Source organism: Melospiza melodia, chromosome 15 (assembly GCF_035770615.1).
Source record: "Melospiza melodia melodia isolate bMelMel2 chromosome 15, bMelMel2.pri, whole genome shotgun sequence".
In the NCBI taxonomy this organism is placed as follows: Eukaryota; Metazoa; Chordata; class Aves; order Passeriformes; family Passerellidae; genus Melospiza; species Melospiza melodia.
In genome coordinates this window covers 346,651-371,353 of record NC_086208.1, presented here as the reverse complement: position 1 = coordinate 371,353, position 24,703 = coordinate 346,651, and the positions used below count along the sequence as shown (strand labels likewise).

At 39.9% G+C, this 24,703-nt stretch overlaps 1 protein-coding gene across 1 annotated transcript in view; it reads right to left on the bottom strand.

Moving 5' to 3' along the window:
- Positions 1-23,315, bottom strand: part of KLF13 (KLF transcription factor 13) — a 33,083-nt gene extending 9,768 nt beyond the window's left edge. Inside the window, exon 1 of the mRNA XM_063169242.1 lies at positions 22,363-23,315. Coding sequence (XP_063025312.1) covers positions 22,363-22,903 — 541 coding nt within the window. The 5' untranslated portion in view covers positions 22,904-23,315. The remainder of the gene's footprint in view (positions 1-22,362) is intronic.
- Positions 23,316-24,703: the final 1,388 nt, after the last annotated feature.

Sequence of the window (24,703 nt, the reverse complement as noted above, 5' to 3'; positions counted from 1 at the left end):
AGTCCTTTTAGTGCACATAGAGTTTTAAGGACTCGTTTCCTATATAGAGAGCCTCCTGTACAGACCCTGGAGTAATCTGTTTTCTGCTTCAGCAATTCATCTGTCTGATATCCAGCATCTGAATATCAATTTAAAAAGACAGCAAGTACTGCCTAAGCATACTTTAAAAATAACCTACTATTGACTGAAATGCCCAAACAGTTTGAGACAATTATGAACCTAACCATTTTCCAACTTATAATGCAAAGATTAGGCAATTGTACATGAAGAATTTGAAGTGTGCTATCCACTGTCCTACAGATTACAGTAGGACAGATTATCAAGTCAAACCACATACTGGGGGCTATTTTTTTCAATTTACCTCATGTAATAGCTCTGCACATTATGTTAGCATGTTCAAGCACATGTCAAGGCCATGCAGTAACAAAGAAATTTGTATCCTGGGAATTCAATGAGTGTCTGCAAAACCAGAAACAGTAAACCAGAAACAATTTTCTGTGATCTTTAATCTGTTCTGCTGCTTTCCAGAACAGAGTTGAATGTTGTTATAAAAACAGACTAGAAGCCTGAACATGCCACTGGATGCTATTCTTATATTTCTACATTTTCATCTACATAATTAGGAGTATATTTAGAAACACAGATCAGCAGGCTGGGTGGGGAGGACGAGGGGCAGACAGTTAAGAGATGTGACTGAAGAGGCTTTCCTCCAGGAGAGGAAATGCTGTCTTGGGAAAAACATTCAGCCAAGCAGACTATGCTCCTTGAGATGGGGCTATTACTTGGAAAAAACCAAACAAAAAACCCTCCAAAAAATGAGGAAAGATCATTCTTCAATAGTACTGACATGTATTTATGGCTATTTTAATTTCTGATATTCTCTTGTTTATAAACAAGTTCTTTTGCATGGTCAAAAAAAAAAAAAAGCCATAATCTCAGTGCAAGAGAGAATAAGGCTTTGATGTTAGGCAAATGGTGGTTTCTTTATCAAGTATTTAAAAAGAGATCAAAAATTTCCAAAGCCTCAGATTTTCAGATTCCTATAAGATGAAACCACTTAGTTTTAAATTAATGACTTTAGGGGTGATATTTCATAACTAAATAAGCCAAATGCAATTGGGTTTTTTTACATCTGCTCTTTGTGTCTGTCCAACAGCTTTGGAGTATCTCGGCCACCTTCACACACATCTAACAGAGGTAGCAGATTCAGCAATATTAAGCTTCACTAGTTCCAGGGAAATGAGGATGTTTTAGTAATGTTCTCAGTGAAAAGAGGAGTTATAGGGTGAATTAGACTGTCACTAGACACCGGAAACCTAGTGTGGAAGTGTGATGTGAATGCCCAAATCCAAGAAAAGCTCCTGTTAGAGTTCCCATCTTACTGAACACTGGCACATAGGACACACAGCAACAGCAGCTAGGTTGCATTAGGACCTGCAGACACAAACATGCAAAGTCCTGCTAATTCCATTATCTGTCATGTGACCTTTTTTCAGGAACTGGAGTTCTCAGAATTCCTGCAGGCACAAACCCAGGCATCTACAAAGTTCATTCACTTTAAAATGTGCACGTCTTTATTTTGACCTTAACAAATCCAGTCACTACATTTATAAATTACTGGATCTTATGTCTCCTGTGTGCCTAGGAAACTGCTACTGAGCAGGACTGCAACAGCTACCATAACATCCATGATTGAAATCCTTGGTCATTTTCTGTACCTCGACATTTTCATTAAGTTATTTAGACATGAATGTTTATTGAAAGGGGAATTTCCAAGTGGCAAGTTTATATTTGAAGTCCATGTGTGTTCCCGTTTGCTGTGGAAGTGTTTGTGTTACTCCATCTGGGAGCACAGATTACACCCTGTTACAGCCACAGTAACTAGAACAACTCAAATAGCAAATGACGAGCACACATGGTCAGAGACTATAATGATAACAGCTACAACGCCAGAGAAATATAAGTAGTGAAAAATTACTGCCCTAGCCTTAACCACAGACAGATCTGTCTGAGAACCAATATAACTCATTTGGTGTGTTCCATGAAGATATCTGGTCCTCTTAAAAAAATTAACACTCACTTGCACCAAAATGGAAACAATTTTTTTAAAGCAGATTGCATTCTATCAGTTATATTCTCAGCTTTAATTTCAAACTTGTTTGATAATGTCTTAAAAACACCATTTATAATAATTTTAACTACTTAACTGGATTTTTATCAGCCACATTTGCTTCTCTTTTGTCAAAGCAGAATCATTCAAGCCTATTCCATCTTTTTTTTACCCCTCAGGATCCTCCATCACATAATCTTTCTATTGTCTAAAATATGCATCCCATCATATTTACTGAATCTTTTATCAAGCCCAAGCTGAACTGCTCCAAGTATATATAGCTTACCATTTTTAAAATGACCATGTTTTTTATCCTGTATTTTTGCACAGTGAATTAAGAATCTGAAATTTGATCCTGCTTTACCAAGTAATTTTCTGCCTGCCATTTTAACTCGTGATTGACTCCTGTTTAGTTCTTGCTTCATCTCTGCTGCACACCACTGTGTGTACAGTAAATTAAGTTCTGCGTTCCACTCCCAGCTGAAACCTAGTTCCAGACCATTTCACACAAGCAGCAAGTACTTAGAAGCTATGTTTCAGGATCTGGAAAATAATTCTTACAGCAAATTTGCTTTAAAATTAAATGGCCACAAATCTAATAAAAGGAAATACTGCTTTATTCTTATCTAAGATTTTGAATAGAAAAGGGAAATAAAGGCTAAAACTATGTGGGTAACATTTTGCCTGCTCAATTGAAAAATCAAAAAAACCCATTGAATTGCAGAATTTTGCAAACAAAGAAACCCATTTTATTTTTAGTTGACCAAAATGTTTTACTTCTTTCAGTATGGATTTTGTAACACTATTTAAATTCCTTTAGCTCTGGGGATAGTTTTCAAGACAGTGAGGATGTTAATCTGAAATGAATTAATAAAATACACTAACACACAACTTTTCTGAAACAAAAAAAAAAAAAGTTTAAACAATTTTCTGACTACTTGTCAGTGAAAAACTGTCCACCAAAAAATGTAGTTCCTGTAGCTCTTGCTAGTAAAGAAATACAAACTTTCTAATATTCTTCATTAACATTTCTTGGCAGCTTTCTATCCATGAAGACATTTTTATTAAGTGACTAACTGGAGATCTGATCTTTGAAGGGAACAACTTCAATAGGGATCTTTGAAGGGAACAACTTTGTGCTTTCTACTTCCACTAAACTCCCTGTGTTTATAAGCACAAGGGAATTCCAAAGACAGCCAAGGGTAATGACCATGAAAGTTTATCCTTCACAGAGAAATCTTGGAATAGATTTTAGATCTATGCTGAAAATGTGGCTGAGAATATGCCCTGTGGCATTGCAGTATGACCCAAAAAGCCTCGGAGATTCTCCACAGCATTTTAAGTACAAGAAACATTTTCTGGAGTTGCGCTGAGCTGCTTTCACTTCCTTCTACTTTTGTCCTCTGGAGTCATTTTGCAAACTGGTGGTAAAGTGGTGCAGTCTTCAAAACACTGGGTCTGTTTTGAGTTCTTCCTTTAAAGAGCTAATGTGCCACACACTGCCATGATAAAGAAACAACCAACCCAAAGCTCATGCTAGAAAGACAAGCACATTTTCCAAATATGTATTTTTATGATCTTCTCTGCACTGCTACAATACAATTCCATACATATATAGTGAATTTTGTTTGGTTTTCTTCTCTCTAACTATGTTCACACTGCTGTTCCTTTCTGCAAGAGAGTACTCCAAAACACAGGTAATCTTGCTGGGCAATTGAGAAATTCAATCCTTTCCTATCAACTGAAGATCATGAAAAAGCCCTTAAGGGTTTCCAATTTGAAATTCATATCTGTAGACCTGATCAATGAGATGCTACTTGTTTTACTGCATCCTTGTACTAAGACACAAAATACCAATATTGGCTTTCTTCTGTGCAGTTTGTCACTTCCTGGTTTCAGAAGAGTTCATGCTCTATCTCCTCCTTACACAACCCTTCCCAGTCTTGTGTGTTCCTTTCGCTTTTGAAACTACAAAAAACCAGTTGCACTAGGCCAGGGCTTTGTGAAGCTCTGAAGTCAATTATAACACTACATCAAAACACAGCTGGGGTGGGTGGGGATGTGGATGTGTTAAATACGTTACAGAGTTTTTCTCTTGAAACACAACCAGAGATAAAATCATTAAGGTGAGTTTAGCATACAAGATTACTTCTTTTTATTGCAGGGCCTAGATATATGGACACAAATTTTGAAATCATCCTCTCTAGAAGTAACTGGAGTTTTAAAAGCTATTTCAGCAAAGAAGCTGAATTAGCTGAATAATTGCATGCATTGAACCAACAGCACTTCCATAACTTTCTGAATAATTAATTAACCTGGTCATCCACTCATCACTTAGGTATGAATGTGTGCATCTGATGACTTGATTTGATGCATCAGAAGAATGCAGTGGAATAGAAAAGCCAGCAGAAAGGCAATTCTGAAAGTGAAAGATCAGAAAGGGGGTGTGAGGGAACAGACATGTAATGTCTAAAACACCCCTATGGCTTAGGGATTCCTCATCACTCTTTTAGGCAAGGGTCACAAATCTGCAATTACTAGCAAAATGATGGGAGTTCATTTAGTAAAAGTTGATGGGGGCATCTTTGGTTTTGCTCCCCTCCCCTGCTTCCCGTCACAAAACTGCTAGGAGCCACAACAAAGAAGGCAAGAATCAATGTGCTTTCTTGTTGGTATCTAAAGCACTGAAATTTAGCAAAACAGCTCCAAATCCTTAGCAAGGTGTTTCTGGGGCACTTAGGGTTGATCATATACAAACATAGTAAGAGTAGGTCCTCTCAGATGTAAACTTGCCCATTGATACTCTGGTGTTCTGGTTAGTCATGTTAGGTAAGGAGATGCACACATGTGTCTTCTCACAGAAGTATGAGCATGAAGGATGGTCCCCACATGTCACAGGGCAGGTAGTTTTCTTTTCAGGGCTTCTTTTTTAAAACTTTGTGGGACCAACTGCATTACTGCTGTATCTTCCAGGAAGCCTTGTCAAGGTCTACATAAATATTACCTCTCTTGACCCTTTTCTGTTGTATTTGCTGTAGTTTTGCTATGTGACTGTACTGATAGCATGGACACTCACTATCAGTAGAGGAATACCTGTTAGTCCTTAAAGTTGGGAGCAATCAAAACTCTAGCCATCTCCTACTGGTAGGAATCCATCATGCAGAAAAATGGTAATTTAGACAATTGTATGACATGGTGTTTACAATGCATACAATTTCAAAAATAAGGTATTGATCTCCTTATAGTCCTATATGGATTTATCATTGTTACCTAATGCTCTTTGTGGATTCCATTTTAACACTGAAACATAAAGTTCACTATTTCCCTCTCTTTTTCAAAGGTTTGGACACATGACCAAAATGGAGACCTCTCATCTACAAAAAGGGAGACATCTGAGCCATTAGGACACCCATGAGGCTGGAAATGTACCCAACTAACAGGGACAACTTCCATATCTAGGAGAGTGCAGACTGGAATGGACCCTGCCTGCCCCACAGGAATAACTCCTATTGATCATGCTTCCATTAAGTGCAATGCCTTTGTTTACATGGACTTCGGCCACATCCAATTATAAAAACAGCATTTTTTTACCTTCTTGCTGGAATATATGGGTAAATAAAGCTCTTATACTGAATACCAATGACAAGCCTAACTTAAAAAATGAAAGGCAACAGCCTCAGTGACAGAGAGTTTATGTTGTAAGATATTGCAAACTAAATGTTGGGGTTTCTATCAAAGTGAAGTACCAGCAATCGCTGCATATAATTTCTGCTGACTAAGCCTAAAACTCTTACTAGGGCTCCTTATCTCTAAGGCATTAAATCCTAGACCAGTGCTCAGTAAAATAGCTGAAATCCACTAATTTAAAAGAGCAGCAACTTCCACTTGATTTTCTCTCTCCTGTGGCTTGTTCCAAGAATGGAGATCAATAGCTGACAGTCTGACTTTGCATTTAAATGCCAGATAATTAAATTGTGTTATGCTGAAATGATGAAGTGATGAATTCTGGGGAGAGGAAGATGTATCTCAGTTATGTATCATTTGCAAACCACACTGAAGTAGGACACTCAGCAAAGAAGAGAACTCTGTAGTATAGTAGCCCTTTAATTACTGTATTTTTCTAATTTTTTCTACTCAGCTGTAGTAGATGTAATAAAGAAGGATGTAATATGTAATATTATGTAATATTTAAGTAATTTTAAAATTATGTAATATTTATGTAATTTATGCGATGTAATAAAGAAAGATCATTATTTAAACATCTATTGTGATTAGAAAATAAAAAAGCATCTGTAAAAGAGCCTCAAAACACATCTAGGTATTACTGAATGACAAAAAACTAAATGATGGTGATTTGTTTTCCTTTTCCATTGGTCAATTAAACTTTTAAATAAATATACTTGAAAAGAATACTAAAAATCAAAAAAATCTGTGTGCTAATCAGCAAATCTGACCTATTGCATCACCCCAGCAAAGGAATTTCAGCCTAGAGTTCTTGCTTTGAGCCAAAAATTTGTTGTTTAAGGGACTTTCTTCATTCCTTTCATACAAAGATTGTGGCTTCAGCGCAGGTCAGAAAATTCTGGTCTCTTAAAACAGACTAACATTGATGAAGGTATGTGGGATTTTGTTCTTTTTCTGTCTTGTTGATGAGCCAATTCAAACCTTTTAAAGTGTCAAGGGACTACAGTAGGGCTCTCCAAATACACGTAATAATAAAGCACTGTTTTTATTGAACAAGTCCAGTTAAAAGTTGAAAGTAATAATGTGGCCCTTGATGAGTACATATGCTGGACTGAGGCCTTGTTCAGTCACCTGAGGTCTTGTGTTACTCCTGTTGCAGCACCCTAGCAATACTGTTTTGTTGTCTGCTACAAGCTTTTCAGCTGTACCACTCACCCTATGTTAGAGCAAACAAGGTGATTAATGGCAATGTTATGCAGACAGCAACTGAAGCCAAGAAAACAAACTCCCCAGACTCGATTCTTTCTTCTCCAGGAGGGAAAAATGTCTATCTGGTAGTGGAAACAACAGATCCAAGTGTATCAACAGGGAAGGTGCAATTAAGGTACCAACAGAAGCATAAGTTTTCCATTACCGACTCCTCTCTGGATCCTTCCTGTGCTACCTCAGAACTGCTCAGTCTGTTACCCAGCCCACTCTGCAAACCCAGAGCAGCTCCAGATCAGACATCTGACTGTTAGCAGCTCCATGGGAGCTCTGGACTATGACACTCCTTGTCACCCCATCCTTCTTCAGCCCACTCTTTACAGTGGACAAAAACACTACAGTCTCACTACAGGACACTTGCACCTCTCTTTCCAATCTGGGAATTTCTCTTTGTGAAGCCCAGGATTATGCACCAACAGAGTTCACAGGCTCTCAAGCCATTCATTCTCAGTGGTGTGATCATTGCGTAGAGAAATTATATATATAGCAGAATTAACCAATAGGTACTCATAGATCAAATGGCAGGAACCAAAAATGGCATACAGTGACTTCTTAATGTTATAACTTTTTTCACAAGATTCTTTCGCAAATATCTCCATGGATAAAAACTTGAACCTGAAGATGCTCATAGTGCAAGAATGTTTGAAATCAAACTGAAACTTCATAAACCATCCCTGTCTGTACAATGACCACAGGAACAACCTCTGCAGTGGTTTAGAGTGCTTTCAATGAACGTCTCCCTCACAAATTTTTAGTTGCGGTGGCTTTCAAAAAAATTTGCACAGTAATGTTCATGATCTGTGGTTAGACAATGGAAATATTTTAAGTGGGAGAGCAATTAAATAGGTAATGACCAATTATATTAATCTGGTGTGAACTGTGAGTGAATTCATGCTTAAATTGGGAAACTTTGTCTCCATGAGCTCTGTCCAGCAGTTGCATGAATAGCTGCAAAGAAGGAATCACATGACCTCATGAATCAGTCTTTTCTCTGTTGACATATCAATGACTTTCTTATTATTCTATTCTATCAAAAACAGGATAATGCTTGTAAAAGCAAAGCTTATCAAATTAATGAAAGGCTGTCCTGCTATGCAAAATAACAGACTAAAGGATTATTCATCTAATCTGAGACCTGCACTTTATTTATCTGAGTTCTGGAAGATGATGAATGTCATTTGCCTCCAACTGAAGCACACATACTTTGGCACGAACAGACCTTGCGGGTAAGTTATGACATTTCATGTGCACAGCAGCTCCCAGGATTTGGGGACAGGATGAGATTTCATTTTGCTAGAAGCCAAGCAAACAGAAGTTAGTGAAGTTGTCTTTGGCTGTAATTGTGAAATGTCTCCTTGTGAACTTTTGAACTGTTCAATCAACAACATCACAGTAACACAGCATGCCTGAAACATGGGGCTTCAGCATTTATAAGCACAGCTAAAGCTGTAAAGCTAAGTGAAAAATCTGATATTGAGAGTTTATTGCAACTGTATGGAAGAAAGAGGGAGCGGGATTTCCTGTTATTTTATTCTCATTCTGGCTGGATTCTTTGCCAGAGAGCAAGGTGGTGTTGAAGTAGTTTATGAGCAGCATCTGCCAATGGCCATATTGAGCATCCAGCTTCAAGGAACAGGCAGCTCTGGAAAGTAGTTTTATGGGCTGATAATCAAACACTAGATCTGTTGCTTGACACAAGGCAGCTACCATTCAAGGTATACATGAAATTATTGCATATATACTAAAATCTTCTGCTCAGATTGGTAAATCACTCTCCCTGTTTAAACAAAGCTTCACGTTTTTTGTATACCATAGAGGAATTAGGTTATATTGTAACAGTTCTAATGTTCTAAACTGCCCACTTTTAAAACAGGTAAATTTTTTAGAAAAAACAATTTGCAATTCAACATCCAACTCTTGCAAGTCTCATTTACATGTTCTATTTTGTAAATGCTTTCCTTGTTTATTTTGCATCTCCTTGCAGCCCCTTCAACCACAGCTGTATGAAAAGGAAAAAAGAGCACAAGTTACCTGCTCCTTTCCAGTTCCAGCTTTTTTCAGTCTTTTCTATGTGTCTCTACCAATATTTTAAGCACATACCCATGCAGGCCTCATTCTCATATCAAATCAGAAAACAAGTACGAGAAGGTTTACAACACTTCTCTCGTTAACACCTAGGGCGCGACACAGCCAAAGTGCGCCTCAGCCGCTATGAGCACCCCGCCCTCCTGCCCGTTTGATGTCGGCTTTGAGGAGGGCGGGCGCAGGCTCGGAGGGAGGCGGCCCCACCAGCTGCGCCGGACGTGTCAGGTCACAGCGTAGGAGAGAGGCCATGGCCAGGGCTGCAACTCCATGAATGGAGCGTTTGCTGCATTGTGGAGGATCCAAGTCACGAGCCAATTGTCTGAGTATGACTCTGGATGTGAGACATAACTGAAAAGCTGAGATCTTACGTAGAACACAGACACATTTCAAAGACAGCTTTGCTAAGGGCATCTTGGTATATATAACATACCTTTCAAAAATAGAGAGGTGTTTTCAAAAAACTATCTTACTACGGACTCACAAAGAGTAATCAACTGGATTCCCTTTTTCATGAGCAAATACTTCTTTTCCTACTTTTCCATCTCAAAAGTGGTATTGAAAGGCACATCTATACTATTTTAAAATTTCTAAAATATACACACATACGCCATGGCCCCTTTAGCAGCTCTGTCTTCCCTTGCCTACTGCACCCATGTCTTCATTGCTTGCCTTTACAGAGCACTCTGTAAAGTGTTAAAACTCTGTTAAACCCAGTTATGTGTCATTGCAGAATATGGTTTATACATATGAATGATGCCACAAGGGCTGCCCAACAGCCACCATTTTCTCTGTAAGGATTTAAAAACCTTATTCACGTGTAAACAATTTCACCTTGTGAGAGATCAATGATTCATTAGCAGAGATTCTCAATTCTATGGGTCCATATACCTCAGGCAAAAATTCAGTAGCTGTAAATGTAGGCAAGATGTAGTAGAAAGGTCCCTATTACTTCCCAAAATATAAATTCCTAGTGCTCCAGCACATTTATTGCTGGTCTTCTACACTTGTTTGATTAAGTGTGCAGATCTATTCCCCAACAGACCTGCTCCTCTGGGTTAGGAGAGAAAATCCACTGGTCTTTCTGGATTTCTGAGGTGGAGCACCTGTTTCCTGTTTGCAGGAATTTAGTTGACCACATTTAACACGCCTGACGCACAGGGGCTAATGAAGTACTTTAAAATACAGGATTTCATTGTGGCCAGATTTTTTCAGGAGAAGATTCCTGGGATAGGGGACTTCTATGAAATATAATAGGAACTGCACCATTACTATGGAATTCTAGAAGACCTCAGTGTCATGTAAGTCTGCAGGCTAGTTCCAAAACCCTAGGCACAGGATATAATTTTTACTTTGAAAAAGATCACAGATTCCCTGCTGTTCTTACTTCCATTTGGACTCTTGCTTAATCTAAATCTAAAGTCCTAAATCTGAGGACCACAAAATTATTTGAACCTTATTTCCTGTCCATATTCCTAGCTCCTGCTGAGCGCAATTCTGGCAACCTTGGGTCTTGGGCTGAGATTCAAGAACTGCAATATGCAGAACAGCGAGGTTCATACACTTGAGTAATCGGGAGGTTCTGTTACAACAGACAGACTGTGAATAAACCCAAAGAAAACAGGAATTGCAGCTTCATGAGTTGTGGTGTTCTACCCTGACTTAGCTTTGAGGGACTGAGATGATCCAATCATTGCTGTTGCAGCTTGACAGTGCCAAATGGGACAGCTTATTATTCATCCCAAAAGATGTGAAGCACAAAGTACATTGAACTTGATTTTCAGCCAATTCGTTGGAACTTGTTTCTACTTTCTTTTTAAAATTAGTTTTTAGAGCTCAATTTTAGAATTTGTGAGTAATAGACAAATAAGAGAAAAACTTAGATCTTAGAAAAAAATGATTCATCGTTACACTGCACAAAAGCAGGTATGTGTTTAGCATTTTTACCAGAAGAGAAATACCTCAGCACTGTAAAGTTATGTACACCATGCTGTCTGCATGCTCATCGAGGTGTGTTTTTTAATTAGAAGAGTCAAGCACAAGACTGACCTAGGAACTTAGGACTCTTTTTATATATTAAAAAATTAGATATTAAAAACAACAAAGGTGGTCTGATTTCCAAGTGAGAAACATCTGTGCAGTGAAAATTACTGTTGCTCTTACTGTGTTAGTCTGTGAAACCACAATATATGTACTCAAATGAAAAAAGTACCAGCAGTCACTTTTTCATAAAGGGAATACCACAGACCTTACAAGGCACTGATGAGAATGGTACAGCCTCCTTAGAACTATCTGATTGAGGAAACAGTTATGTGATAATGTGGATTTCTTTGCAAATGGGACTGGAACTCAGTTCCTCTAGAGTATTCAAAGAAGAAAAACTATCAAGCACACCAATCACATCAGCTCCTTGTGTTTCTGTAAGAAATTTGTGTAAACCTCTAAGAAAGCAATTTGCATGTCAGCACCAGAAAGACATAGCTTATACCAAATGAGTTTGAGTCTCCTGCAAACAACAGTGGTCATATCCAAGTGACAGTGTATATTGTAATCTTTCCAAGGATACTCCACACACAGAACCAGAGTTAGTTCTTGGAAAGAGGCTTTAAGCAAACATTTGGACAGAAGTTCAGCAGAGGTATGGAATGTTTTTCCCAACTAATTAGTCTGTAATTCACCTGCAAATGCTAACCTTAGGACCACAAGCTGATGACATAACCTCAGAAAGTACAGCTGCTTTTTCAAGAATTCATTACAAAAGCAAAGCACCAGCCAGATAACATTCTCTCAGAATGTTTTTGTAACTTATTATATTCTTGATGACAAAAAATAAATTTTAGTAATTTTTGCCTTAAAGACAAAACTTAATCTAGTGATTTGTACAATCAAGGGGAACTAGTCTCTTGCATGTAGAAGTTAAATTATGTTCCTGTAAGCAATCTGTAAGAACACCAGTTAGGATTCTTGTTTTCACTGAGAGGTTTGAAGTTAGATTGAGAGGAGGGAAGTACTCAAATCCTTATGAATCTATCAAACATGGTGAAAAGAAGAACTAGGGTTTTTTTCATTTTACAGAGTCCTTCAAGGAATTAACAGCAGCCTATTAAATAATCTCATTTGAAATTATAAGGGAGAGAAAAGGAAGTATCAAGTAAAAGACATAGGTTTAAAACAGCATATTATCACAGAGGTGATTTTGTTTTGATAAGGTCACTGATATTGCTTTCTCCAGAGGCCATACTGCTCAGAAAAATCACATTCAGAAATGCAGATAAAACAGACAAGTTCTACATGACTTTTTACCAGTAAGCAGTGTTAGCAAAAAGTCTCTAAAATGTGTAGCCCTTCACCATGCAAGCCCTTTTGGTATGAGTCGGGTGAGAGTTTATCCTTGGAGTGGAAAGCTGTATTTGCTTAGTCCACATTGCTTACTGGAGACATCAGCCAATTCCAAATACTGCAGTAGGGTAAGAAGCAGAATCACAAAATGTTCTGTTCTTTTCGTTGCCTTTTTTTTTTTTTTTTTAAGAACACCCCTTTGGGGACTGACTGAAACTTTTCTTAGAAGATACTGGTGCTGAACATCTGTACTTTGACAAGCAGTGTTTAAAAGCTGTTTCTCATTACACTTTTGTCTCTGCAGTATATAGTTAGAGCTTTGTAAATTACCACTTTAGTATAAGGTATCTGACAGTCGTGTTCCTAAACACATTTCATCTGCACGTCCCAGTTATAGAGTCTGGGACAAGGTTCATGGTAAAACGTTTGTGCCAGTTGTTGTACAATATTTGCTTACATCAGTGAGCACAGCAAAGATAACATTGTCATCTGCCTGACCACTTCATTCTCTGAAAGTGACCAATGACACTTTTTAATTAAAATGGCTCCCCAGAAGTTACACTGCTCCATTTGCACTCCAAGCTCCAACAGATATTGGCTAAAATCATATCTGATTTGGTCAGTGAGGTGGTGCCCTTAATGATATTATCCTGCAGACTGAAAGGAGATGCCAACACAACAAAACTCACTCAAGCTGAAGGAAAATGTGGAAAACTGGTGTAAATCTTTCAGCATGGTAGTTACCTCGATCTTGTGTTGTATCTGAACTCATTTGCAGATGAGACGTTAAGAAAGCTGTGGAGTTCCTAAAGGAATGATGAGTAACACTGTTCCCACAACTCTCAGTTATGCTCCTCATAAGGTTACTGTTTCTGACCCCCCACAAATTCTGCAGTCATTTGAAAACCTCCAGCTCTTACCTGCGCTGTAGAATCCCTTGCAGCAGTGCAAGGGATTCTGCAGCGTTGGGTAAGAGCTGGAGGTTTTGGGCACAGGGAGAATTCTCCCTCCAGGTTCCACTAGTTGAGCAATGCTGAGTTAATCTACCAAGCTGAGACAGCCCTATTCCCCTTTCAAAGTCTCAGCAGCGTATGGAGGAGCGGCAGAATCAGAATCAGGGTTCACTAGAAGTTATATTTAACTGTGCAAACCCACTTTTATGTGTATTATTAATGCAATGCGATATATATGCATATTATATTTGCAGGTGGTGGGTTAGGAAGAGGTTTCTTTCCCAATGAAACACAAGATTCTGTGCTTAAAAACCCTCCTGTGTGTTTCCTTGTTAGGGACACTGAGAGTTGTTTTTTTTAAGACAAGTGGCAGGTGATTAGCTAGAGATAGTCTTACCTCATATCATCCAGCTTGAAGTAAAATTGATTCTATTAAATTCACACCTAGCATCTACTAAAATTAGTAATCAGTAATTAGAATTACTTTGTCTCATGATCAAATTCTACATCTCCTCTGTCATTTGAAAAAAAAAAAAAAAAGAGCTTTTTTGATACATTTCTTATAGACCTGTTTATGCTAGTAACATGTAGGGTACCTCCTACCTATGTATGGGTACCTATAAATTCCAAAGTATTTGCTTTTCTGGTTGCCCACATATTTGCGAATACATTTCTATTTAAGCTAGAATTTGGTTCCAAATGTTGCCAGTCTGAGTAATTCTTAAATGCTAGCAAGAAGAATTCAGCAGTTTTCAGTGATGAAAGCTGAGGAAATAGATGGTGTTTGCATAAAGGGCAAAATATATATCAATGAGAATCCAGTCTGAAAGTAATCCTTTGGGGTATCTAAGAAATTCAGTTTTGTTTTGGCCATGTTAGGAGAATTCAGAAGACATATTTACAAATACATCCTGAATTTATTACACAGTCAGGCTAAACATTCTATTGGCACTGCTTGTATAGACATATATACAGCAAATGGAAATTTCCATTGGCTTTGAGGGGCTTTCAGTGCTCTGAAAGCATAAGAAAGCTGCACACAATTTACACAGGGCTTGGAAAATATATCAATCACCAGAACAATCAAAAACTGCCATGGCCCCTATGTATTAATGCTCATCTGCAGTCCTTCTGCTGGCAATTAAAAGAGATTGCAAATTAAAATTCAGTAAGTCCCTACATATAACTAACAAAAATTAGTCTATGGTTCTGTGAGGTTTTAGCAGCATCTCTGTTCTATTTGTTATACCAGAATAAGGCCTAAATTACTAGATTAAAAAGGTAGGAAAGCACTATATTCAACTGGGACGTTTGCAAGAATGTAAAATAGTCTCTAAAGTCCCAGTCTAGTATGTAAATTTTACCAATGTAATTTCATTTATTTACCCTGAAAATGCAAAATAAATATTTCCCTGATCTATCAACAAACAGCTCATAATTTCACCAAAAATTTGCAGGAAACATCTGAATGTACTAATCTTTCTCAGCTGCCTCCATTCTAAGTTCCTGTAGTGGAAATACTGACGGTTGTTTACTTTAAAAAAGCTCAATACATCACTTCTGGCTGCTGTACCTCGCCTGATCTTACTCTAGAAAAGTTAGCATTTCTGCTGCTCTCCTTCACCAGCTTTAAAAGCTACTGTTGAAAATAGTAAGGCCATAAATAGCACACCCATTGTCAAGGGATATTCTAGATAGCTGCAGGACCGAGGCAGATGGAAAGATGCAAAACATGCAGCAGCAATACTGTTCTTTCATAGTGACTTTTTCAAGGTCCTCTATTCCAAAAACTCATATAACTTAAAACCAAATAATAGAGAGTGGTCTGGTAGGAATATAGTGTGCAATAAATCTAAGATAGCTTATTGGTCCATTGACTGTAACATCAGCAGATACCCAGTCACCAGTATTTTGCCTATATTTCCTGAGAGCACTACAAAAGGACTGTAAGTGATTACAGCAAATCTTTTCCTTGCACTAGAGGTCATTTCAGGATATGCTTACTTTAATACCATTTGACTTGTGCCAAGTTCTTGGTTAGTAAATGCTTTTTATGTTTAGGCTGCAAAAAAGCTTCTGAGGTCGTTTTTCTACAAGTAACCACAACGGTGGCAATCTGAACTTTAAAAATTTTCCTTTTATATTAAGTGGAGGCCGTCTAAGATCTGCTGAATCTGCAAGACCTGAAAAATACAGGATATGTGTGTCTGACTTCAGTGCCTGCACTTAAATAACCCACATTGTCTAGCTATTGTTAAACTGAACACAGCAAGATAATGATCTCACTGCCCATGCAAATCTACCTCATAAAAGCCAAGTGGGTAACAAAGGGAAAAAAGTATACCTATAGAAATTCTACAGAAAGGACCCTTCAAAAGTTGTCCTGCATTTGAACAGCAGAGTATTTTTTTGGCTCTGTCAGCACCAACTTCCAGACAGCTGATCCAAGATTGGAAGGGGGTGGGGGGGAAGTTGGAACATGCTTAACTTAAAAAACAGAACTAGAAACCACATGTCCAATATAAACAAGTTCCAGGTTTCTGGTTTTGGATGTGCCCTAAGCATGTTCAGCCAGACAATAACACAATGGAACAGTTGTTTTAAATGGTTAAAGGTGCCTTCTTTTCAGATGGAATCCAATTGTGAGTTTGTTTCATATGGAATTCCAGTTTACCAAAAGGTTTGTTTATGCAAAACTTCTGTCAGATAAACTTTCCAGTGTCTTGCAGAGAAATGCTACTGCAGGAAAGTCTTCTGCAGATCATTTTGAACACTCTTGTCCATAGGGCTGTGATTAATTTCTAATACAAACACAGCAATCAATTGCAACTGTCCATTCATTAAAAACCTTGCCTGCCAGTTTATTCCCGACTGTTTGTAAGACCTAGGTCTTGTCACTGAGAAGGAAAGTGCTACTACCAGTGCCTAGGTTGAGGAAAGCAACTGGAGGGTCATCCCTCTTCACTACTTCCAATAGTAATAGGTTTCATTATGCTGGCCCTATGTCCCACTTCCATGCTAAAACAAAAATGGTTTATGAAAAGAGAACTCTGTGATGTTTCTGATTTTTCATTAGACACATAGCTGTAACAATGATAAGTACAGTTTTACTTTAAATGTTTTTTACCTACAATGTCTAAATTCTGTTGTTACCAGAAACTTTATTTCTATGTCTTCTGCATGATTAATATCTCCACAAAGACTGAGGAGAAAGAGGGGGAAAAGGAAATAAAGGGAAGCCTTTCATAGAGAAACCTGTATAACCATCAGGACAGGTAGTTCCCCCTAACAGCTAATATTAATCAAGTGTGTGGTAAATACAGATGTCATCCAGCTGGGTTCTCCATGCAACTAATTTAGCCCTAACTCTTTTGCAGCTGAATTAACTGAATCTTACTATTTAGTCTTGAAGCGGCCACATAAAAGGAGTGAGTAGGAATTGTTCTACTTTTCTTTCTGACTTCAGGTCCTTTTGAAACATGTTTTAAAATTTGTTTACTCTTTAAGAAGTTTATGCCCTGTGTTTATTTCAAAGACTTATATTAAGAAACTTATAGCATATATATTTTTTTGCTCTCTTCAACGAACACAGATTGTTTGATCCAGGTTTAAAATCAATACTTTTAAATAAGAATTTTAGTCTTGAGACAAATTGCATTGCAGGGGGAAGACTCAGACAGGACTTTGAGGGAAGTTGTTCTATGTTTTCTACTGACTTTTTTTATATGTTGAAATTTTCTTAGAGGGAGTAAGAAAGCAGTTGCAGAGTACTTTCAGAGGAAACACAAACAATGCATTGAAAATCTGTATTGTTTTTAAAAATACAGGTTTATTAAATGAGTTAAGATTAGCAGTTTTCAGAAAAAAAGTAGCAGGCTGCTGAAGTTCTTAACGCTGGAAAAGAAGGCTGTCGCCTTAGGCTGGAAAGACAAATGTTTTGTGAGGCTGATATTTGAATCTGCCCAGAAGTCACCATTTGGGCCCATCTCAGAAAAAAACAAACAACAAAAAATGTATAGAAAATGTTTTGATGCACTCAGCGAAGTAAGGAGTGGAAGGCACTTAAGGGACACAGCAGCCTAGAGGTACCTTGCAGCTTTTGGATAATCTGGGTGTATGCTAATGAGACTGAAGGAAGCATTCAGAGCCGACAAGTTGTTTCTAACTTTTAACACAAGAAATCAAACCCAGGAGGCCCAACAAGCAGAAGGACAAATTCATTTAGTCTTTTTGCCTTTGGGAAATCTCTGCTGGGGAAAGGCCTTTTCAATTTCCTCTGGCATCCTGTCCAGAGGGAGTGCAGCCCTCCGTAAGTCCCGGTATGCAGAGCAGCCAAACTGGCAGCTCAGGAGGAAGGATTCAAGCACCAGCACCACTCATTTCATCCTGCTGTAGACAAGAGCTGTCTGCAGTTCTCCTTTGCACTGCTCTTGAGTAGCACAGAAGGCCCTAGGTTGAGTTTCTTCTCTTGTAATCTTTTCCTTCAAAGCATTGGGTCTTCACCAACACTGCCTACCTGCTACACACCTACACATATATGCCTTCAAGAGTCACTGTGTGCCTAGGGACAAGCTAAAAGAAACCTCAGCCAGGTCTAGTCCATGGGTTTTTATTTAACTAGCTATGGTTCTGGTAATTGGCAGGTGCTAAAACAGAAGATAAAGTTTATTTTTATGATAGAAAAACTTGTTTCTTCCATTGGTTAATTAGTTTCCACATACAGGGATGGCATCTTTATTCACAACTTAAGGGAAGCTGTGCTTTACTGTTTTGTTTTGAATTAACACAGTGTGACCAAATCAGACTTACTAGAACTGAAAGTGAAATCCAAACCTCTATTTAAAACGGGTAATTTGTACTTTACATAAAGGCCTCTTTACCAGCCTGAACACAGACCATATACTCCTCCTGTTTGTCCAGCCCAACTGTTATGCTCTTGTCATACTTGACACAGCAAGGTCTGATTGCTTTATTCTCAGATTGTTTTCAAATACCAATTACTAAGACTCCAGGCTGAGACTGGTGCCCAGTTCTCCTTAACTTCTGCTAATTTGTGCAGGCTCATTTAATTCTGATGACTGACTGAAAGGCTGTTTCTGTGTTATGATGTGCTGCTTAGTGCTTAGAACTAGTTAAGTTTAGAGGGACAGTTTAAAGGAGTTAAATTAAAGTTTATTTCATGCTTTCTCTGCATTCCTGATGGTGATGGTGTGCTAATGGAGGATGGCTAACATCTTGAGAGGTCCCAACGATTTGGTGGGGAGCTGCAATGCACAAGATTCTTGTGATTCCTGCTCAAAATGCCATTGTTTTTTCTCTATGTATAAATGTGTAATACAGTGCAATAAGCCAGGACTCTCTACAGTCTCTCAGAACACAGTGGTCCTGGACAAAACTCTGTAAGATTGTAGCCTGTAGACTTCTGTTAGGCTCTGTACTGTCTCCCTTCTACCACTGGTGCACCAAGAGACTAACTGGTTTCCAGTAACTCCAGAAAATGTGCTGAAAACCTTTGCACTGAAAACCTGCTCAGATGAAGGGGAATTCTGTCATGTGAATTATTTATGTCACTTTTTGTAAGTCCTTTGTGTTTAGGAATTTTCTCAGTGGAGAGGATTTTTAAAATCCATGCATCAATAAAATCTTTTTTTTATCAGTGGAGTCAGTATAGCTTAGGATAAATGGGGGTGCTGCCTCTATGGACCACAACAGAGCTTCTGAGATCCACAAGAAAAGTATCTGAACTTGACAACTACCCACTGACACTAAATATAACCTTCTGGTAAACATTAAAACTTCAAGGGCTTTGTGGCTGATGATCATGTTGAACTCCAGGACATTCAGTGAGAGACTAGAGTACAAAACATAAACATGAAAAGAAACATAGGGGGATGGGAACTTTGAAAGTTGGTGGAGAGAACACAGAAGATTTTGGTGATTTTTTTTTTTGTCTGGTTCAAGGGTTTCCAGTGTAATAAAGCTGAAGTATTCATAAGGCTGAGACAGGTTAACCAGTAATGTACAGAAAAGCTCACAAGAAACTGTGGATTGCTCCAGCACATTTCGTCCTAATAGGAGTACTAAAAACAAAAAGCAGATGCTCTTGGCATTTCCATCTTGGTTCTTCTGCTTTAAATAGGAGAATTAGCATCCTCTGCACTATGGTTTTTACTTCATGTATATAAGCTCTGATATCTGGCTATAATTATCAGAAGGATTTCACACAGAGCACCAAACAGCTGGAAAATTGTACCAGCTCTCAGTCCCTATCAATGTGGGCTGGATTTGATACAATAGTACTTGGAAGGCTCTTTATCTCTTTGACATAAGCTCAAGCATCTGGTCTATCCTTCCTCACACCATGAAGACCAAAACCTTTACTTTTTCAGCAAAGTATCAGACAAGGACAAGCAAGTTTCTAAAGCAGATCATAAACTGTTTTTTCAAGTATCTCTTGCATGATCATCTGTTATCTTCTAGCCTGCAGTGCTGTCCTCAGCCTTCAGGTCACCCCTAAATACCAGCTCATCTAGTCTTACAGCACATGGAAGAAGTTCTGCTCCATAGCAGAAGTTTTGACCACTCTTAGCAAACATGGCTGGGACTTAGTTGGATCGGTGTTTAAAGCAGCTTCCATGTGTAGCTGGGGCACTTTCACCACTGCTCTGTGAGGTGGATAGCCATCACCCTGTCTATCTGACAGCTGGGCAGACTGATGTATTACTTGACTAGTTTAGGATGACTAGAAAGCAGAGAAGACCCAAAGCCCTCGCTCTAAAGCAGTAAAACACCAACGTGTTTGTAAGAGCAATCATTTACCAATGCTGGAAGCGATCACTTTCTCTGTTAGCTTAACTCTTATTGTCTTACAAACTATTTTCAAGGCTGTAACAATTTATTTTAAAGACAGAAAAAAAAAATGCAAACATCTTAGAAAATATTCTGCAAGGAGAGTAAGAGGCATTTAAGCCTGTTTAAAACTCAATCCAAACAGAGACAGACCTGTTGCCAGTGAGGAGGAAAACTTGACAGCTTTGCTTAAAGCTTCCCACACAGACACTGGAGACGAAAGAAAACAAAGAAGCTGTAGTCCCTGAGGGTCCTGCCACTCCCTGGGCAAAAACAGTCCCTTCCCTGCTTTTCCTTTAGCTCTCAGACACACATGTGCTCTCTTAGTGCCATTAGTACAGCAATAACAAATTGAGCCCTACAGTCGTGGAAAAAATACAGGAAATGAAGAGTTAAAAAAAAAAGGGAAAAGAGAAAAAAAAAAAAAGAGAGAGCTTGGAGGCGAGCCAGCGTCCCCGAATGACTCCACTCTGCCGGCAGCCTGGAGCAACATTCCCTGCCGGCCCTGCCCTCCCTCCTCTCCCGGCAGGGCGGGCATGCCCAGCCCTTCTCTCTTTATCAGGGGCTGGAGTTCCCCTTCTTGGTCTCTGGTTGGTTTGGAAACCCAGAAACGTTGCTAAATTTATCTTCCCCTTTCAGGACAATGGCAAATGCCAGCAATAAGAAAGCAAAAGAACTGAAAATTAATGGAGACAATTCCCTGCAAGCCAAGTGGAAACACCTTTTCTGTGTAACTCCCAAGGCGGCAAAAAGCAGTTACACAGTGCGAAGCAGGACAGGCTGCCTGGGGTGCCAGGAACACACTGTTCCTTTGGCTGTGTGCCACAGGGAATTGTCCATCCATATGCTCACATTTGATGGGGCTTTCTTCTCTCCCACAGAGAGCAAAGCATACCATCAAATTAGACTGGCTCTTACTTTATCTCAGGACAGGAAAAGCTGAAGGCACACGGAAAGTAAGGCCAGCATGGGTGAGGCTGACACCTCAGAGCTAAAACTGCTCAGGAGTTATGTCATGTTTAATTCTGAGGATCTCATTCTTACTGCTCTTTTTAAGAGAACTGACCATACATCTTAGCAAACTAATTTGCCATCTGAAATTACTCAGTGGAACATCTTGCACAAGTCTGCTCTAGTCGGTGCGGTGCCTCCACACATGTGCTATGATTGGTGCCTTCAGCAGAGACTGGGCTCCTCAATTTTTGGTGTCCCCTTTCTGACTGGAAGCCATTCTGTTTCCCAGCACCAGGCAGAGGCATGAGGTGTGGCAAGTCATGGGGCCTATTTCAAGATGGCCCTCCGAATACTTTCAGTGCAACTTTCTCAAGGCTTGCAAGACTTCCACTTTTTCTGTGGGTGTGTCTCATAAATTACAGTAGCAACAAAAAAAGTGCTCAGCCTTCAGCAAGAAGTAAGCACTGAACACTGATGAGTACAAGTTACTGGCTGCATTCAAATGTTTTTTTCTTTTGAATTTGGTTCTACCCAGCTGCCAAAAGTGTTTTAGACACTGCCTATATCCCCCTCTCTCCTCACTCATGGTGTCTCCTTGCGACTCGTGTTCAGCCTCTCATCTACCTTCTGCTTACTCTAGCTTTCCCAAAGTGTCTGCTGAAAAAAGAAACAGATACACAGCCATGTAGGTGCCTCTAGAACATTTAATTTAAGAATATCAAGAGTACTGATACTTGCATGGGAAGTGATAAGCTGGTATAAAGAGAGGGACTGGAGCAGGGAGTAGGGAAAATGGGGAGGTAAGAAGTACTGTAATGGAAAGTAGAAGACACACAGAACAAGAAGGCCAGCAGCTAAAAATTACAGCTTGGTACAATCCACACAGGTGACCCGCATGCCGTTCCCTAAGACATTAACAAAAAAGGGCAACATTAGCTTTGAATCTATGCCCAGTAAGGGTTTATTCCCAGAGGGTTTTTTTTTGTTGTTGCTGTTTGGTTTTCCCGAGCTTGAGTTCCGAGAGGTGAAACCATAACAGTGGCCAAATAAAAGTTTGTTTGGTTTTGTTTTTCATTTTAATTACCAAGCTGTAACAAATAAATCTCTGGCTGGATTATAACTAACCTGTATGGGTCCTTAGATGAGCTTTAAGATGGGAAGATTTGCCATAAACTTTTTCACACCCCACATAGTGGCATTTGTGCTTTTTCTGGGGTGATCCAGGGTCAGTCCAGCTTCTTATGCGTTTGTTCTTTTGTCTGGGGCTTGATTCAGTTACTGCAGCCAGGCTAGTAGGTGTGGCTGCTCTTTCTCCTCCGCTCTTACCAGCTGAAGACAGACTTTCTTCCCCAAACTCCTCAGGAGCAATAGAAATGTGTATTTGTTCTGTTACATCAAGCGTCTCTGTTTTTTCCGTCCTTAGAGCAGGTGAGTTTGGGACATGCTGGTTCAGATCTGCTAAAATGCTAGCTACCACAAGTAATGATGATCCATTGTCTTTCCCAGTTTCTCTGACTTCCCGTCTATCTTCTCCATTGGATGAAGGAAATATTGCTGCATCAGGTTGGGGATCAGGCTCCCCTTTAGGACTATGGATAACAGCACGACTTGACATAGAAACAAGGCACTCTGCTGCAAAATGATCCACATATGCTGCTGTTGCCATTTTTCATAAGTTTAAAAAGAAATCCAAACAGATGAAGACAAAAAAAGAAAAAACAAACCCAACACAACAGCGCTCTTCCCCTTTTTAAAAAGATTACACAAGCAGACTTTTCCCTCCCTTATTTCTTAGGATCGGTTTGTAGGAGTAAAGGCTGATATCGCAGCCATCAAACCCACACTTTGTTCGTGACGATCACACCCAGCTTGTCACTAAATCGAAAAAGCGTTGGCGGTCCAATGGAAGAGAAAAAGAACAGCAGATAGATCCTGGCACTGGCAGCTTGTTGCTCGGAGCATGGATCAGTGCCGTTTTTCAAGAAGGCAACGAGCTGGCGATGCGGTCTCGCAGCCCTCCCATCGCGCTGTGACAGCGGACCCGGCGCTCCCCGTTATCGCTGCCCGGAGCCGCCCGGACCCCGCGGGGCGTGGCCTGGGGAACATCTGGGCGTGACGTAAGCGCGGGGCCGCAGCCCGCGCCAGCAGGTGGGCGGCGCGCGTGGGGGGCAGCGCCCGGCGGCGGGAGCAGGCGCGCGATTGGCTGGCGGCGCGCGCGGCCGGCACCCTCCGCCCCCGGCGCGGCCGCAGCGCGCAGGGCGGCGCGCGCGGACCCCTCCGCCGGCGCCGGGCGCGGCCGGGAAGCTCCCGCGCCTTGGGCCGCCTCCCGCGCGCGCTCTGACGGACGCGAGCGATTCGGGAACAGCCGTGTTAGAGCGGCGCTGCGAGGGACAATTTAACAGGCGCTGAACTTTACAAGATGAAAACGTGGTGAAGTTGGAACTGGCTCAAGTGACAGGAAGAAGTGAGGCTGCACGGTTTGGTCCGCAGCTCCACAGATGGAGCTCGCGTGTGGATTTTAATGGGTTGTGACAGGTTTAATTAACTGCCAGGGAACACACTTGGAATCACCTTCCTATCACAACTCTAGCACTCCGCAGCCTCGGAATTATTTAAAAGTACAAACGCTAATAACTTGGGTTTCATAATTATGCTCTTGTAAAAAATACAGCTCGACCAGTTTTATAGAGATTAATGCCTGAATCAAGGAGTTGTATGTGTAATTTACCGAGAAAAAGAAATGCATCTGAATGGAGATCTGAAAGCACTTGTGACACCTATTGCCTTTTGCTGGAACATGTTTCTCCAGAGTAATTCCTATAAAATTCATGTCTTTAGCAAAGACTTTTTTTTCTCTGAGACAAGAGATGATCAGAGAAGGGCTGCTTTGGAAGTCCTTCTCTCTGGAGGAAAAGTTTTGTGGAGTTTGAGGCAGTGTGAGTGGAAGTGAACATCTGTTCCAGAAACCCAAACAGTTTTGCTGCTAGGTTGAGCAAAAAGTTGGTTTCATACATGTGAGAATACCACATTCAGGAGTAAAGACTGCTTATGTTACCAGTGTGCTTTGTGAAAAAATGGAATTTATGTCCCCATGCAGCACTGCCCCTCAGGGCCAGGTTCATGGCATAACCAGCCACAGTGCCCCCATGTCTGCTCAGAACACGGCAGCCTGTGGTGCAGTCTCTGTAGCAAAGAGAGAAATAAGGTACACCCAGAACAGGAGGATGTGGTTTAATGCTGAATTGAGACAGAACATTTTGATGCAACCATACCGTACTATACCATTTGTTCTGAGCAGATCTGCAGGAAATGTTAATACATTTCCAAATAAAAAGGCTGAGTTTGGGACTTACCTGTTAGATGAAAAAGGAATTCTGTGGAAAATATCATTAAAAGAAATATTACTTGTGCTTAAGCTCAGCCTCCTTCTTGAGAGAGAAGAATTGCTTAAGCAGACCTACCTGGA